This window comes from Mya arenaria, chromosome 8 (genome assembly GCF_026914265.1).
Source record: "Mya arenaria isolate MELC-2E11 chromosome 8, ASM2691426v1".
Lineage (NCBI taxonomy): Eukaryota > Metazoa > Mollusca > Bivalvia > Myida > Myidae > Mya > Mya arenaria.
In genome coordinates, this window is record NC_069129.1 from 46,838,839 (window position 1) to 46,857,903 (window position 19,065).

A 19,065-nucleotide genomic window follows, 5' to 3' on the forward strand; every position below is an offset into this window, starting at 1 on the left:
AAAACGGCAGCATTTTTGGCAAAACTTACTCACATCAAAGATATATATTATTACAGTCCTTGCTCACAGTCTTGAATAGTTTAACTTTAAAAAAATGTCTTCATTTTTTTTAATATTCCGAAACATAAATCATATAAAAATAATATAAATAACGACCAATAGGTCGTGTGTTCGAGCTTTTTAAAACGAACACAATCTGGCTACCTACTGTATAAGTATTACAAATTAACAGTAATTTCTACTCAGGAAACTAGTCTTGAGGTTTGAATTACAACTATACATTATTGTCTTCGAAATGAGCTATAATATATGAGTGAAAACAAATATGAACTGGAGCTAATTTAGTATTATCAGTTGTCGGTATTTCTTTTAGTTTTTTTTTCTTCTCCGACGATTCAATGATATCAAATTATATATTATTTTTTATATATTAACATTGTGAATACATCTAAAAATAATTTATACTTAGTATATTTCGCACTTGGTAATTAGACCTTGCAAGCTTTCTTCCTTCAAAATATACCATAATATTTAACTATATGCCTAGATACGGAATATCGACTGAGTTGAATTAATGCCGCGGCCAAGTTCAAGTTATTTCATTTACTTTTTTTAATAGTCATTAGGAACATCGCATCTCTAAGTCTCACTCTCTTTATCTCCAAAACACAACTATTTACCCGACTAAAGACAAAGTACAATAATTATGTTGAATAAAGATTGGAAAACTTAGCAGTGCTTGGACCTTAGGTTGTCCAGTTAGCGAGGTGGTTAGCGAATCTGCTTCTAATCTGACGACTTGTGTCGATTAGGCACATATGAGTTTGGTTAGGAACAGTCATTTATACAAATGCAACGATATAAAACCCAGACAAATATAATCAACATTTTTGACCCCGGTTGCTATCAGAATGGCTTAAATGATGCCTAACCTATGTGGCAGATGATATTTCAAAATTAAAACCAACGGCTTTCTACTATGATGTCTTTACTGCTTAAGCATCATCATGTAGACGGTAAACAAACAGAACATAACAGAACCGAATATTGTACAAAGCGTCGACAAATATAACCATTCATACCTTATTAGAAACACACACAAATACATGTTCTAATTAAGTGACCCTTAAACAGTGTCCAATCGTTACGAGGTGAAGTGGTGGATGATCGTTGGTTAGTGGTGGAATGACGCCGGTTTATGGTGGAAACACGCCGGTTAGTGGTGGAACAGCGCCGGTTAGTGGTGGAATAACGTCGGTTAGTTGTGGAATGACGCCGGTTTATGGTGGAAACACGCCGGTTTATGGTGGAAACACGCCGGTTTATGGTGGTAAACAAGACGAGAGGTGAGAAATTTTATTTAAGTAACCAAGATATTGATATGTTTTTAATTTCTCACAAGGATATGTACAAGATGACCTCTGTTATTATTGATTCCAGGTATGTATTTGGTTTCCTCCACAATGTCGCCGTTTACCCAATAATTCGGGAATAAACACGACATTTTATATGGAAAGTTTGATCCGCAAGCTTTAAGGCTGCTCTCTCACAGATTTACCATTTTGACAACTTTTTTTCTTGGAATGAGCAAATTTTTGCGTAAATATCTGACGACCAGTAATATAAGACTGCTGACAAAAGATCAACTCGCAGTTTTTCATATTTCCGTTCGAAAGTTATTTTTATGGCTAAAAGCGTTACTAACGCTTTCAGAGAAATACATAAAACATCAGTTTTTGAATTTAAATAAGAAAACCTGTGATCTGACTTGTGTCAGCAGTCTTACATCACGGACATTTACGCAAATTTCGCCAATTCCAAGACATATCATACACGAACACGACCATAAATTGGCAGTGACAGCTTCTACCCGTAGGAAATCTCAAATCTAGTGTATTTTGATACTGTTTCTATAATTAACGTGTAAGATTTTCATTGAGACTTTCTTTAAAAGAATTATATTGTAACAATGTATGCTGTGGTGGACCTGTCAGATTTTGCATGGTAACGCTGGTTGCATGGTGTTTTAAAATTCTGTTTTTCAGCAACTTAAAGTGACACTCTTATTCAAAATCAATACATACTCATGTATAACAAACATACATTTTGAGTGATTCATTCTTGTTGGTATATTAAAACAAATGAATTAATAGTGGTAAATCTTATTTTGGAGTAAGACTGCATCATTAACATAATTTGCTCACGTTCCCATTTAATCTGCACATTACTGCTGTATTGAAATAATATATGCAAGTCAATTCGTCAAGTGTGCCTGATGCACGCATATTAATGCATGTTAATCACCTGTTCCATTATGAAACAGTCACACCCGTGTGCATGATAATTGTTTTCTTAAAAACAATCATTTGTAATCATATGGTTGTTAAATTTTAGCGCATTTAAAAGCTGCACTCTCACAGATTGAACTTTTTTAATTTTTGTCTTGGAACGAGCCGATTTATGCAAAAAAGCGTGGAAACCAGTGATATAAGACTGCTGACAAAAAGTAGAATGCAGATTTTTATATTTAAGTTAAAATATTGATGTTGTATGCATTTTTCTTAAACCGTTAGTCACGGTTTAAGCCATGAAACATTTATTTTCGAACGGAAATTTGAAAATCTGCATTCTACTTTTTGTAGATCTTTTGTCAGCAATCTTTTATCATCGGTTTGCCGATATTTACGCAAAAATTTGCTCTTTTCAAGACAAAAAAAAAAAAAAAAAATGTGTTAAAACGGTAAATCTGTGAGAGTGCAGCTGCTCTTTTCAAGACAAAAAAATAAAAAAAAGTTGTTAAAACGGTAAATCTGTGAGAGTGCAGCTGCTCTTTTCAAGACAAGGAATAAAAAAAAAATGTGTTAAAACGGTAAATCTGTGAGAGTGCAGCTGCTCTTTTCAAGACAAAAATTAAAAAAATTTGTTAAAACGGTAAATCTGTGAGAGTGCAGCTTTAAACAACGCGATGAATCTTCCCCGGATTGTAATACTGTTTTTCATCAGTAACACACCACATCAATCGAAACCAATCATAATTTCATTTTTCTATTGTTGCTAATGTTAGTATATTAAATTTTGATAATGTTCAAATTATTTTACGGTCTAGACTGTGACCAGCATACACGGGCAGTGAAACGTGAAACCGATTGCATTCAGTGGTTACTGAGTGACTTATTCGGATGCTAATTTGGGTCATTCTAGTAGGTGTTCCGGTTTTCCAAAGAATAAGGTCGAACATTTAACAACCATATAGTTAATAGAATGCAGATTAAATTAAATTAAGCAATATTAATAATATACCTGAATTGTAAATCACGTATTGATATAAACTTATGTTCTTCACCGGACTTCGCAATATGACATCTTGTACTGAAAACAAGATAATCAGACATTCGAATGATACACAGTTATGTAGGTCAGAGACCAAGAAATAAATTTTCTACATATTTTTAAGTCAACTGACCAATAAGCACGATAAATAACACTGATTTCTAATGTTTCAAGATTCCCCAAAAAGTCCCTTTTGTGTACTAAACTGTAAAAAAACTTGAGATAAAAGGTGACGTTTCTTATAAGAAAAAAAAACAGTTTGTTGAACGTAACCACTATGTATTTCGATAAAGTGACTACATCCATGATATCGCCTTTTAACTTTAAGTAGGATTTGTTATTGGTCCCAGCTTTTAATAAGTAAAAAAACTACCGATTCGAAAACGAAACTCGCCGCATCAGTATTGGCTATTAAGTAAAATGTTTGTTTCGGTATTGGAGAAATACTGAAAAACCTTTCACAAAATTTAAATTCGGCTAATTCCAGACTTTTTTTAAACAATCATACCCATTTTAAAATAAACATGCAAAATAGGAACGAAATTCCATAGGATATATAGTTATGATTGGTTCCGACCACTGGAGTGACCTTGTGATGTGTTGTTATGTCGAAAAAAGCATAGTTTACCATTAATTGTTCGCAATGTGAGTCGGCATGAGCGTCGACTAAATTGATGTATTAATATATATTTATAGGCTATCACCATAACACATCCAATGATGATATGTCATTAGGACCCGTCAATTCGTCAAAACTAATCCCCATCCATTGGAATTGGCAATCAATTATTAGTATTTATATAAGTATTCATTTACATCTGCGATTCTTAAATTTGGCTTGACCTCGTTATACGCGTTCAGAGTACACTAATTTCAACGACTGCATTGAGCGGATAGTTTTATTTTATAAAAAATCTTCTAACTGCCTGTTTTTGTTTAGTATAGTCGTGTGTTTCCATGGTTTCGGTACTGTGTCCGTGCGGTTACGGGATATACATTGTATATAAAAGTTTTCACCATGACCTTTGAAGCAATACTTTTCCCATCGAAAAGCCTTTCCTCTAGCCTGGTAAGCAGAAACAATGAGGTTATTTCTATAAATGTATACCCCTTTACAAATGTATATAAATATGCAACTGAGTTTTATTTTATTATAAATAAAAGTCGTTCATGGATGCAGAAAATTACAAAAACGGACAAAGTTCTAGTATTGGTATGATATGTCTTTGGCGTTTACCCCGTGCCATTAAACAGGGTTTATGTTAACTTTTGGCTACTGAGCTTGTTTCTGTAGTTTTCCACATAAGTATGAATAAAGGTAACAAAAAAAACAACATATACATAATCTCTATTGCTTAAAAAGAAACACTGAAAAATAGGCAAAAACATATAGATAGTGTCCGTTGCTTTTTTCATGTTTCTATGATTCTCCAATGAGTCAGCACATATACCATTTGTATTTCAATGTGAACGATGATGAACAAGGTATGTATGTTTATTTCCTCTGTACTCAGTCCGTGATCGATCTGTCACTCAAAGCGTTAAAACAAAAGCCTACTATTCTTTCAAGTGATACGATATGATTAATTTGTTTTGAAAAATAATAATTGATGCATATTTCTTTTTAATTAAACATATTTCATTGTCAAGCCGGTATTTTAATTCATTTCTAACCTGGAACTGTTACTGTTTCGGTATGAGTAAGTACTTTTATTCCTTTTCAGTTTTGTACTGTATCGAACTATAGATTGAAGTATGAAGTTCTTCCAAAGCTCTTTGGATAAAGGATCTTCATTCAGCCAATTTCTAAATGTAAATCTGTTTATTTTTTTACATTTTCTATATTATTATAATTGTTGATTTTTTATTATTATTCTCATTATTATTATTCTCATTATTATTATTATTATTATTATTATTATCATCATCATCATCATCATCATCATCATCATCATCATCATCATCATCATTTTTATTTTTTTAATTATTATTATTATTATTATTATTATTATTATTATTATTATTATTATATTTTCTAATAATGTATAATTTAATGTCAGTGTTGATTAAGTATGTTTGACTGAGAAGATTATCATGCTATTTGTTTTTGTACATTTGACTTCCAGAGGCATCGGTCAAAAATATCGGAGTGTTTCTAGTTGTTTTGAGTTGGATGGCCTTTAAATATGGAGATGGGCAGGCGCATGTGTGTTTGAAAATACCCAATAAAACATCAGGGTGCTTTCAGGAGGCGGAAGTAAGTTTTCAAACCTTTCTTTGTTTGTTATCCTATCAAAATATTAAGGCACATGATCAAACTTTTAACACTAGCATTTATATATATATTTGTAATACATGCAGTCTATATATATGCACCCTAACTCGATAAATAGATTCATTTTAGATTATATTCATGATATTTTAATTAAAAAAAATATCCCTTTAATTAAATCGGAATCATTTGGTGGAGACTATTTCGATTTGAGTTCCAATGTCTTTAGGTAATTCATGCTAATTGTTCATAATATAGAATCATACTATTTGAATATTGAAAACCGCTTTGATAAGCCAGTCATAGGGACGTTCATAGTATTGAAATTACCAGTAATTTCAACCATACAGTCACGATCAAACGGAAAACTGTGGACAAATTTAGTTTTAGAAAGAACACTCACACAGAAAAAAAATCTTATTATCATTATAAAAAAGAGTTATTATTTCGGATTAGTGCTGAGATTAGCAATGGTAATTTTTCTTCACCATTCTTCTTTGCCTGCAGTTTCAACCGGTCAGTACTGAATTCGTACGCACTTCCTGTTTACAAGACCTGATTTGGTCCTTGAGCAAGGCAACCAACCTCTCCGAGGCAGACTCTCGATACTTCAAGGAGCTCTCTGAAAGATTTCTCCAATTTCCTTCACCCAAAACCGGTTTTCGGCAAAGAAAGGAGTACCGACAGTTGTCGAGACAGGAACGGAGCAATTTCCACAGGGCTCTTCAAATTTTGTATGAAGTATGTCTATGCAAATCTGTCGATGTTAATGCAAGCTTCTGTGTAAACTTTGATCAGAAATACTATAGCTGAAAAAAAAACCCAGAGCACAATTAGTTACTATGTGTTCCTGTAAATGGCAAAGGGTTATTGGTAAAGGATATTATCATAAGAGGAAATTGTCATAACGTTGAAAATTGTGTCTCATTCTCCCCATTTATCATTACAACATAATTATTTGAATTGTATACTTAATTGATAGGTTAACATATATTAAAGAGCCATTATCAATTTACCATACTCAATAATTCCTACCGCAGTGATCCAATTAAGTGATTAAAATGTAAATAGGATTATATCATTCAACAGAAAATAAAAGTTTCAGAGCAAAAGAAACTAATGGCCTTTTAACTATATTTCTAGGAAGGAACAATTCGTCTCTACGCAAAACTGATGGCGAATGCTAATCCTGAGGTCAAGCTGTCACCCGAATTTCTTGGTTTTCAGCGCGTATTCCTGGCTTTGTAAGTTGCGATATATGCATTCAAAAATAGTTGATATACTTAACAATATTGCCACCATTTAAAATAACCAATAAAATACTTGAAGCAAATTATTTGGACGTATTCATCGGCCGTTTTACCAACCTGAACGAAAACAACTTCAATAAAGACGACGGTATATAATAACTGGTACGAATTGTATTAGTAATAAAGTTTATATAATTATTAGTAAAGAAAGCGAGTCCTATTTTATAAGTTAATAGTTCTTAAGAACGTAGCATGATTTATCTTAATGCATACTCTATAAAACAACGAAAACTACAAGGACAAGCCCTGCAACTATGGTATAACTAACTTCAGTATTCATTATTTCTTGAACGATAAAAATAGTGTTCGCTAACTATGGTATTTCCAACACTTAACTCGAAGTTATTACAAACAAGAGTGCCAACTTTCGCAAAATTTGCCAGCTATTTATTAAGGACACCATGTTTGGCCAAATTCAGAGAGCGGACACTGTTGTGATACAGTTTTGTCAATTCAAGGGAAATAACCCTGGAGTGGCTGGTGATTTTGACCAAGGCTTCTGAAGTTAGTGTCAGAATAGATCGATTTTAGAAAGCATCAATAATTGAATGGCGACGACCCTCGAGTAAATCCAGCCATATGGATGATTAACGAACTTTTTCAAGATATTATGTCAAAACACATTCTGACCAAATATGCTGATGATAAGACAAGGCTTCTAAAGTAATTGATAGGACACCACCAATTTCAGGTAATTTCTAATAAAAAGTCGATAATTCTCGAATTTACTCGGGCGATATGGCTGGTTATCGAACTTAACCGAGATATTTTGCCAATACAAATTTTGATCGAATTTTGTAATGATTGAATAAATGCTTCAACGTATATAGATCGGACAATACCTTGGACGCCGCCCGGCCGACTGCCCGAACACGCAAGTGCAACTATAATACGTCACGTTCTATGAACGGCCATGTTATTCAAGATTCAATAAAAAATAACGTATTAAGTCTGCCTTCCTGTCTAGTTTCGAGGAAGAGCTGCGGAGAGTGGACGATACAGTGAGTTTGCCCTACTGGGATTACACAGCCGATTTTGAGACGGACAACCCTGTCAACTCGATTCTCTGGACACCTGACTTGCTGGGGAACGGCAATGGTCAGGTTGTGACAGGGGATTTCCGACATTGGCGAACCACTCATGGTCCTTTGCAGAGGCGATATGGGGAAAGCAATTATGGTGTCCTTATAAGCAGGGACGTTATTGCCAAGATTATGACAAAATGCGATGCAGCTGTAAGTAAATTTGTTTTTGGATATATTCATTTGTTTTGCCTGTTTAACATGGATGCTATGGCATGTTGATTTTCAAATCGTATGTTTTCCTTAGAAAAAATGTCGGAGTTCTGTTGTAGCTTTGGCATTTGAGTCGGCGGCGTCTTCACCATAGTTCAACAACTTAAACATTGGCCATAATTTAAAACACATGTATTCAGGGGCAAAACGTACATAGTCGAGAAAGGCTCATAGCTCTGATTTTAATAATCTATTAGAACTGAAAAACATGTCAAACGAACCTTGGCGTTCGCTTCGCGGCGATCTTGTGTATCTGTGTTTTCCGTTTGACAAATGTTTGTTTTATTCATACCTATGGCATCCGACGTACAAATTAGCTACTTCTCTGATAGCTCCGTTTAACTTTAAAGTTAAATTCTGGTATCTGTGGACTCCATTTAATATCGGTATCAATTTAAATTTGATTGATGACTATTAATATGTGAAAAAGTGACCCCAGTACATTACACATACAGCTATTTCAGTCTGTGTATTTGCCTTCTTTCAACTGAAATCGGACGTAAAGTGACTTATTTCGCAATGATTAAAGGCCAATAAATCTTTTTGTTAAAAGGTTTTCGTTAATAATAGTTTTCTGCACGCACAACCCTTTCAAATGATACCAAAATACTGTGTGACCACTAATCATTTAAACCTCACACATTTGTGGGCCTGATTCCTAACTTTGCAATAACCATTGGTTGGTCTGTAAATATATGTTAAATTGTGCTAAATATACTCTCATTGAAGATGAAACTGCAGTTTTTGCACGAAAAATGTATTTTAAAATAAATACTGCTATAATTAGTTATTTCAGTTTAGTTTCTTTTCACGTAAAATATAGTCGATTAAATATATGCATTTACCTGCAGGATATTACATACCCTATTGGGACAGACATTGATGAACAGTATGTGATGGAGTACCACCAGAACGGAGTATTTAACTGGGTAGGTGGCACGGTGGCGGACGCCGACACGGCAGCCTATGACCCTGTGTTTTACCTTATTTCTGCCTGCACCGACCACATTTGGGAAGTATTCCAGTACAGACAACGTGTTGCGTGCAACAAAGTACCAGCAACTGACTATCCTAATAAAGACGCTTTTAAAAAGATGTTCGGATTTTCTGAACTGATAAATGCACATGGTTATTCTGGCCACTGGACAACCGCTTGGTACAATTATACCAGAGCCCCGTATTGTCCGAACTGCAATTCTGAGTTTCTATGGTGTGACAAGTTAAAGACTCGATGTGTTGCTGACTCAAGACGGAATGACTTTAACATTGGACCAAAGCAACACCTTGACCTAAACATTGATACGGAAGTGGAGTACATTCCCCGTAAGATTGCCTTTCCGCAACTGCCATCACCTTTTAACGACGGAAGAACATTAGTTACTGGAAAACGAGATGCAAAGCGGGCATTTGAAGCTCGGTTTATGCGAAGAAGAAACAATCAAGTGAAACCACGCGTAGATAAACCCAGCCAAGACGTTGGGATCACACCAACAACTAACGAAACTACAACTGAATCGGACTGAGACTTTCATTACCTCCACGGTTGTCGAAAAAATGTCTGTTTAAACTAAGCACATGGTAACAGTTGCCTTCATTGATCATTTAAGTTAATAATTAATTTATTCGTATTAGTATACCATCAATTTGGTTAAGTAAACGCATCGTTCGTGATCGATAAGTTCGCTGTGGTCCATGATTGTCATTTGATAAATGAGCATATGAATTAAGAGCTTTTTATATTCGAAATAATTCAAACAGGGAGAAGTTCAAAAACATAATCCATTATTTACTTTTAAAATGAATAATGTATCAATAATTTGACACATACATGAATATGTTGAATATTATATTTTGTTTGAAAGGAAATACTTAAAATTGTGTATTCGTATTGTAGTCGATAATTTTAACTATTTTGCTGAAAGGCTTACATATAAGATGTATTGCAACAACTGTGTGTTTAAGCAATTTATTTCGGGGGTTGACCGTTTGAGTTTTCTTATTGCGATATGCATTCGGAACTCCTCGACCATTTTCGGTCGAAAACAACCTCGGATTATATGGACGGTTTACAATGTCATAAATATATACAGTTTAACTTAGCTGGAAGTAGATCGCGGAGTAATTTTTATTAAGCAGTTAAGCTTTATGACTTTACTAATGGGAATCTTAAACATTATGTACTAATACACTTCACTGGTGATCGATTTCATTTTAGTAATACAAAATACACGTTAAAACATTACAATTAATCAATACTATTATAATTCCGAATTTTAGGAACTACTTCAAATGATGTCCGAGGTTTTTTTCGATGGAAAATGGACGAGGAGTTCCAAATGTTCAACGTGAATGTACATATATTTGATGACATATTTCTTTCTGTTGCTCATATTAACAGCCTCAAGAAACCAATAATGACCTTTTCATACGTGGGATGTATTTGAAATAAAGGATCACTATCCGGGTATTTTTGTATCATTGTAAACTATTTTGCTGATAAAATGCTTACACTTATTATGATTTTTAGATGGTGTTGCGAATTTCAACATGAGGGCATAATGGTTTCATTGGTTTAGAAACCTGTTTCAAAAATTTACAAAAGCATGGTTTTGTGCACAGTTTCAACAGCATGGTGGAATTTCTGCATGAATCCATTATTGCCGAATGTCTTCTAGACAATTATAACGCACATGGTTGTTGACCTGTTTTATCTAAATAGTGTTTCAACACACGTGTTTGATCACTGTCCGCCATGTTGTTTTTCAAAGTGACCTAGTTTTCGGATGGAACAAACCGAAGACCGCCTCCGGTTTCGGTTTTTGTAAAATTAACAATACATTTTTTTTATTTTTTATTTTTTATTTTTTTTTTAAACTGTTACACCAAACACGCAGTTCGTGAAACCGATATAATACCAACACTTTCTTATTTCCAACAAGAAAACGCCATAATTCATTATACTACCTCCGTTATCTCAAAAGATATTTGTTATGCTTTGAACAACGCAAATGCATTGACTGATATTCGTGACATAAAATTGAATTTATTCTAATTTATGCAAAGCTAATATTATAGGAATTGACGAGTAATTGATTTTGCCATAACTCTCTTACATGTCACAGTCTATCAGAAACAAGGTTCAACCAAATAATAGTAACAATGCATTCAAATTTATCGTAGCCACATATTAGAATAAAATTTGGTGAAAATTTGACTGCGAGAACTTGAAATGTGTGCAAAGATGTGTAGAACTGCCCAATTTGATGCTTAGAATGCCATTTGAGTCAAGGTTCAGTTGAAAAACCTCAAAGAATGGCATTTTGGGCCAAAACGCCTTAGAAAATACAGACGCACAGGCACTTGGGTGACAGGCAGTGAAACTGGAAAACCTGACACAGACTATCAGATTGAGCTAGTTTCGGGTGTATTTATGTATGAAGGACTAATCGAAAGTGTTTTTCATTAAAAATGCAGGGACGGGTTTAGTTATAGGAATGACGTCACCATTACCTCATATGTACTTCCGTTGTGTGGAAAATTCTCAATAAAAAAAATGTTCTTATGATTGATAGACATGTTTTCACATGCTTAATACACTGTAAATCAAAACTATCATTATTCCTGAAACTTTTATACCTTAAGTATCTATTCTTGCTTGATTTATCATTTAGAGTAGAGATTAAAGCATAAACCGCTGCCCTATAGTTGAAAGGTCATTTTGGAAGATCTGTCATGGCGGACGGTGCAATTTTTAGAGTTTGTTTTTCAAGTGGAGTGATTTTTCTTAAGAATAACTTGACCCCCCCTTTTTATTGGCTTAAAAGATAATTTAAAGCTTGTACTTTAAGAATATATGTGGTTATCATAGCCTGCATTCGCTTGAAATGCCTTTAAATGTTGTCTGAAAATTATAATTTTACATTGAATTATATAGGGAATAACAATGGTGGTGTGTAACCTACTTGTATAAAATGAAACGAATAAGACAAATTAAAAGTCTGAAACAACATTTGTTTTCTTTTTATATCATTTTTTGTTAAAATAGTAAAAACACGTAATGAAAGTTTACTTTAAAGGTGAAAATGACCAATAATACGACCAACGCACAATATACGTCATTTACGATACATGTATACACAATCTTGTCTTTGCGAACACATATTCATTTTTTCCGAGTAATCGAGTACCCGAGTACTCGATCGAACGATCGTCTGAGTACTCGAGTATTAATTTTACTACTCGTTGCCATCCCTAAAATAAATATTGTTAGTTACCTAAAAACTAATAACAAAGGCATTACAACAATCTCCCCTGTTGGAAGTTGATGATGTAATATATTGTTATTTTACATATTTATAACATCATGTATCTTATTTTTGTACTCTTAAAGTAATTAGTAAAACGTTGTTCAATAATTATTATAAATAAGCACGCAAACTTTAGTTTATTTGTTGTTTCTTGATTCTCCGTTCTCAACAATACGCACGTTTGAAGACATGCAAAGGCCGGGACTGTTATGGTTGATACTGCGTTCATATAGCAGCAACCAAAAGTGTTAAATTTGTTTAACAAAAGATACAACTGTGAAGTCTCTTACGCTTTAAAACGTTTTATTTTGTTTTGTCTGTGTTCAATATAAATAAGTGTAATGTAGAACACTTGGGTTGCGCCAAAAATTAATGTTGTCTTAAAATATACCAAAATCCTTTGTACGATTACTAATATTGGTATTGATTGAAGGATAGCATGAACACATAATGCTCAACTCTAAAAGTAGCGGCGTATCTGACGTGGCAAATAGGTTTGCAAATAAAAGGTGGTTTCATTAAACGAGTTTTGGGTGATGGTAAATTGTTGCGGCTTTGTAGATTATTGTTATATAATTGTTTTTAAATGGATTGATCTTCATAAAAGAAAATGGAAAAGCACCGAAACATGAACATGCATGGTATGTTTTGTTAAAAAAATCAACAAAATGCTGACATTTGGGTTATTAGATCTACCTTGGTATGTTTCATAATACAGACTTTACTGAGTGATCAACAAAATATTGCACATTGTGATACTGAGCTTGCTTGATTGGCATTCGGAGCTCCTCGGTCATTTTTTTCAAAAACAACCTCGGATGTATTTGGACGGTTTACATACTAAAAAAGAGGTACGTTTAAGTCCGCTACAAGTAGATCGCGTAGTGATTTTATTAAGCAGTTAAACTCTATGACTTTACTCTTGGAAATCTTAATTATGTTTGCAATAATATACTTCACTGGCAATCAGTTTAAACTTAGATCAATAAATACAATTCTAAAACACTACGTTTCTAAATTAATTTAATTTAAAAAAATACGAACTAATTCAACTGATGTACCGGCATAAATCCGAGGTTGTTTTCGATAAAAATGGCCGAGGGGTTCCGAATGGCTTGATTGGTTGTATATCTTAGAGACCATATTAAAGAAAGACACGTAAATGTTTAATTTGTATTTAAATAATGTCACATACATATTTTAATTGTATACTAATTGGTTGTCAATACGATTTAATAGTTTTCCCCATATCTATTTTAAATTCTGGTTTATGACGTAGGCGTAACAACTTCCAAACAACCACACCTTTAACTGTCAATCATAGTTACTTGGCGCATGCGCACAGGGCATAGCGATGTATAAAAAGGTAGACGTAAATCATGTAGACTGACAAACTATGCTCTATGAAAATAAGTTGTTGTATTTACTGTCAGATCTACTCTACATGATATGAAGCTACAGTAAATCCTCGATTGTTATTAGCACACAAATAAGTGCAAACACCAAGTGTATTTGCAGAAAACAATTTCACAGTGAATATAATGCAGAGAACATGAGCATTGTTCTTAAAATAATGATATAAATTTTCTCCTCCTTCTCCTACCAGAGCGGCTAGAAGGAGTACCACCAGAGGCTTGTTCTAGATTTTCAACCCATGAATTGAATGGAAAAGATCTAGCTATATTTACACTAGAAGGTGGTTGTAATGGAGATTCCTGAATATTGACTGCATTCAGTGCATCCTCTTTGGCTGTACCGTGAAATCGTCCATCGGGATTCGGGGACGGCATGAACGGGGAGATTATTCTCCTTGGTATTTTGTTAGTCAATGGTTCAACGAGTTCGTTTACCATTCCAAAAGTCAAGGCTTCCGGTGAGGACATGAACTTTCCGACATTAAAATCTGTTCTCCGGGAATGACTGACGCAGCGGTTGGTGGTTGTGTTACAGTAAAGATATTTTGAGCCACAATTTGGACACTGCGGTAATTCTTCATAATTGTACCACTTCTCAGTCCAAACGTTTTTCAAGCCTTCTATATTCTTAAAGAACGTAAATCCATACATCAAATCATTTGGACCATGTCCGCTGCCTCCCGTTCGTGTTGCATAAGCATTTTCAGGGTTTATTTGACAAGTGGAGCTCTGGTGCCGACGGAACTTTTCCCAGATAAAGTCGATAAATGCATGGTGCATGTAGAAGACAGGGTCATATGCAGCATACGACCCATCAGCCATATCCCCACCAACCCAGTTATGTACGCCGTTATGGTGGTATTCAATGATATGATCTCTCTCCTCCCTGTTGTCGGGGTCCACTTGGGGAAAAACTACCTCCTAAAAATAATATGCATATTTTCCTTATCATTTGATTAGCGCTTGAGAATATTAATAATACAATAGAGTTCATCCAGTACCCGAAGTTTAAACGATAACCTTGCTTAGGGGAAAACGTTTCAAGGCCAAACAGACAGATAAAGATTAAAACACACCGCCATAACACATCTAATATATCACATATTTACAGGTAACATTTTGCATTACCTTAACTATCTGTATCATATAAATAATTATATATAGATAATTATTTTATATCGGCTACATTTTTTCGAAACGCTTAGCGTGAAAGAGCAAGATATCTATTTTATACTCGAAGCGAGGTTAGTATTAAAAACTACCTGAGACATTCGGAAATAATTAACTATAGGTAAATAATAAAGGCAAAGTCACGTTAGGTATAATAATAATACACATATTCACAAACGTATTGAGTCTGAGTTTGAGAATCAGGAATGCAAACTGCATACTCTAATAATCGGAGCCATAATATTGTGTTATGCGTTGAAAATGCTCAAACACGTCTTCCGTGGTAGCGACAAAGAGTGGCAAATTGACGAAAGTTAGGAGTATTGGTTTCTTAATTTTATTTTTTTTGAAATCGAATCTCATGAGGCAATCTTTTGTCAAGAAAATGCCAGAATGATGTGAATCCATTGCTAGAACCTAATATACAATTACACTTTTCATGAAAATCCAGATACTTACGTTGTCAACATGAAGCTCTAGCAGGTTATGCAAGTTCTGGAGGATCAGGTTTTGAATTATGTTCAGATTATTTTATGCATTTAACACAGCCTATAGTCAATTCTTTGTAGAACTACAATCCCCGATTTTTTTTAATTTTACTATTACAAACCTTCAAAAATAAACATAAAAAACATTCTTACTGTCACTGAAGTCAATGTCAATACAACGGAAGACTCGTTGGAGCATTTTATATCGCATAAAATGTTATGGCTGAGCATGATTGCCCGTCGTGAAGTTATATTGTACAACTGCGATAAGAAGGGCAATACTGGTAATTTTCGCTGTATCTGTTACAACAAACGTTTTTCATAAATTCACTTTCACAGTGTATTAATGCACAGAAAAACAAATCGACACCAACATCATACGCAAGACTTGTGCTAAATGTACCTAGCGACATTCATATAAAGTCAAAAAGTTGTTTAGGCTTATAAGTATGAGAGTGTTATGATGGATTTGCGGCCGGATACCAATAATATGAGACTAACACAGAGCGAATTCTTAATTGAAACTAAACATCTTAAATAAGATTGTGTTAAACAAAATATGTATACTATTTAGATGTTACTGTTATGCCACATATGTAATGTATATATAATTTTGTGTATACATTGCACAATTCCTTTTGAGCTTCAGAAAAAGGATAACGTATTTATTTTAACGACTATGTGTGTTTACGTACCATTTGATAAGTTTTATATGATTGCGTTATTCGAAACGCTAGGTTGTATAAACTGAAAAAAATAATAAAAATAACAACACATTATTAAATAGAAATAAGATATGAATACAAGTATGTACGTACATCTGTTTGACAGACGCTTGTCATCAATTGTATTTTCTCGTCACTAATCAAACGGCCTCTATCGCCATACATCCTGCCAAGTATGCCGCGGCCTGACATCCAACCTGTAGTCATGTTTAATTTATCAATAATAAGGTGATAGATCAATATTTTTCTCGCATTTCCAACTAAATGTTTCACCTGTAGTTTTCTTCTTCTTTAAAAAAACAAAACAAACAAAATGCGTAAGTATAACATGAACTCTTGGCAACGAACACTAAAATACATATGGAACCCTGTAAACAATTGACGTCCCATTAGGTTCCAATGGTACGTTAAACAAAACATTTTATTGCTGTTTGTTATTCGAAATACTGGAAATGGGAACACAGTCCAGAAATCAAAACAAAACACGTGATTTAGAAACTTAAATATATATCATGTTAATCAAACAAACTCACCGGCAAATGGTCCAGTTATGACATCTCCATTGCCATTCCCGAGGAGTTCAGCGGACCAAAGCACGGAGTTGACACCGTTGTCCATATCGAAGTCAAGACTACTATCCCAATATGGGATAGAGACGGTCGCATCCTCACGTCGTAACTCTTCTTCGAAACTTTGAAATGATGACAACAGATGAACAAGAGAACGAACTACTATTAAAGAAGTGCACTACTGACAGGTTTGTAACAAATTGTAACACTTATGCATCACATTTTACTCATTTTGTATGTACCAAGTTTGTTAAACCCTCAGTTTTCAAATGCATCTTTAAAATGCATGAAATTATTTAGGCGCAATGAAAGCCGAATATTGAATATAAATCTTGTATAAGTATGGCCAAATTTTCCTTCAAAGTACTTTTTCAACTTACTAAGCTAGAAAGACCCTATGCCATGCCAGAAAGGCTGCTCCGGAGTGCGCAGTCTGTAGAGCATTCGCGTGGAGATCAGCATATCTCTGTATTGTCCCTTTCTGAAAGAAAATTAAACTAGCAATCGTCTGTATGTTTTAAGGATTTGGTCTGCACATTTTCTTCCGTTTTTTATTTAATATCTCAGTAACTTGTACTGCAAAATTTTGAGCAAGCCGTCATTCTTAGTTATACATTGAATACGCATTGAATACGCATTCTATTCTTTTACACTTCTTCCATATGTGCTTGGAACACTTATGATCCAACGGCAATTGCGAGGCAGTGAGCTCAACTCTATATTGCAGTGGTTGTTACTCGATTTGACGTAATATGTTAACATGAACCGAATGAGAATGCAGACATGGAGTAGTGCTTTTTGGGACCACGCCCTTAAATAGTATGCTAAATTTAGTATAAAATGGCGCATCCTGGTGTAATTTATGTTTATTTCATCTTCGTATTGACATGAAATGTTCATTTGGAAAATTCGGGGAGGGTTGCACCCGACTCTCTTAACCCGCCAGTGTAATGTATACAAACTAAATCTTACCTCATATAACTTATTGAATGCGTCGTGCAATCTCTCCCGTTGGTCCCTGGTCATCATTCGATACTCTTTTCGTATGCGAAACCCAGTTTTGGGTACTGGATATGTCCAAGTGCTTGACAATTCCGCAAAATAAGACATGCTTCGACTAGAAAGGCCTTGGTCTGTCTGGTAGTGCCATAAAAGCCGCTGCAAGCAATCCACCTTGGCCGATTTTGGCGTTATTGAATAGTTCTACAAAATAAAGAACACATTGTTTAACCCATGTATTATTAGTCACTGGTTGCTTAATCAGAATAGAAAAGTGTTTTGATGTAACCAATAAGGTTCAATTTTAAATGATAACGGAAACTCTTTTTAAATCGGTGTTGCATTTTACGTATAATCTCGCTGACAATTGTATTATGCTGGTCATGAGAAGGATTGTTTTAATTGTGTATGTTCAATTGATTTGCCTGCTGATTTGAGATTGTTGAATATTAGAAATGGCCCTACCTTTGACCGGGCATAGCAGTCATCAACGGTGCGCGGAACTCGAAGGCAAACTTCAGTTTGAGCATTGCAAGTCCATGTTAGCCACAATGTGAAAACGAACAAGCTCAGTAAGAGTCTGATTTGAACCATAATGGTACGACCACTACGCACTCATTATACAAATTAACATCCAAAATGATCAAAAGTGTATAGGAAATTATCTATGCTCGCTACATAAATCAAAATTAGAGTAATGGTTGATGTAAGGTTCTGCTGGATATTTATACTTCGAAATGACTAATTCAGCGACCCGATTCTTCCAAAGATATTTAAATGCCTTGACACTATAACCTGTGACATATGGTTCCAGTCCAAAATTCCTGCCTGTTTCCTGTTTGTATTTACTTTCCTAATGTCATTGTGGTATAAATTAATAACTAAAACAAAGACCATCTGTATAAGCAGTTGACATCTGTAACCTTATTAAAACAAAAAACGATTAATACTTACATTTAAATCAATTATTAGAGCTTAAAAATCGACTGTTAATTTGGCTTAAATTATGGTATGTTTGTTATATTTCACTTAAGCCATTACTGTCAATGAAAACTCTCAATCATATAATATAATTCTATTTTCATTTGGAAAATGATCTAGTACATGCAACGGATTGCTTGCAACATATGACCCGCAACTGATATTCTTAATAAAACGCTTAATAAGACGCTGTGACCATGTGTT

At 34.3% G+C, this 19,065-nt stretch overlaps 2 protein-coding genes across 2 annotated transcripts; one reads left to right on the top strand and one right to left on the bottom strand.

Annotated features, from left to right (window-relative positions):
• Nucleotides 1-5,470: 5,470 nt before the first annotated feature.
• LOC128244267 (putative tyrosinase-like protein tyr-3) lies at nt 5,471-9,730 on the top strand. The gene is made up of 5 exons (XM_052962285.1): nt 5,471-5,587; nt 6,110-6,343; nt 6,746-6,846; nt 7,880-8,147; nt 9,059-9,730. The coding sequence occupies exons 1-5, from the start codon at nt 5,504-5,506 to the stop codon at nt 9,728-9,730; spliced, it is 1,359 nt and encodes a 452-aa protein (XP_052818245.1). The 5' UTR covers nt 5,471-5,503.
• Nucleotides 9,731-14,079: 4,349 nt separating this feature from the next.
• LOC128244268 (putative tyrosinase-like protein tyr-3) lies at nt 14,080-18,410 on the bottom strand. The gene is made up of 5 exons (XM_052962286.1): nt 18,346-18,410; nt 16,846-17,003; nt 16,406-16,509; nt 15,559-15,594; nt 14,080-14,850 (listed from the first exon to the last, which is right to left on the bottom strand). Exons 1-5 carry the CDS (start codon nt 18,408-18,410, stop codon nt 14,080-14,082), a joined length of 1,134 nt encoding a protein of 377 aa, XP_052818246.1.
• Nucleotides 18,411-19,065: the final 655 nt, after the last annotated feature.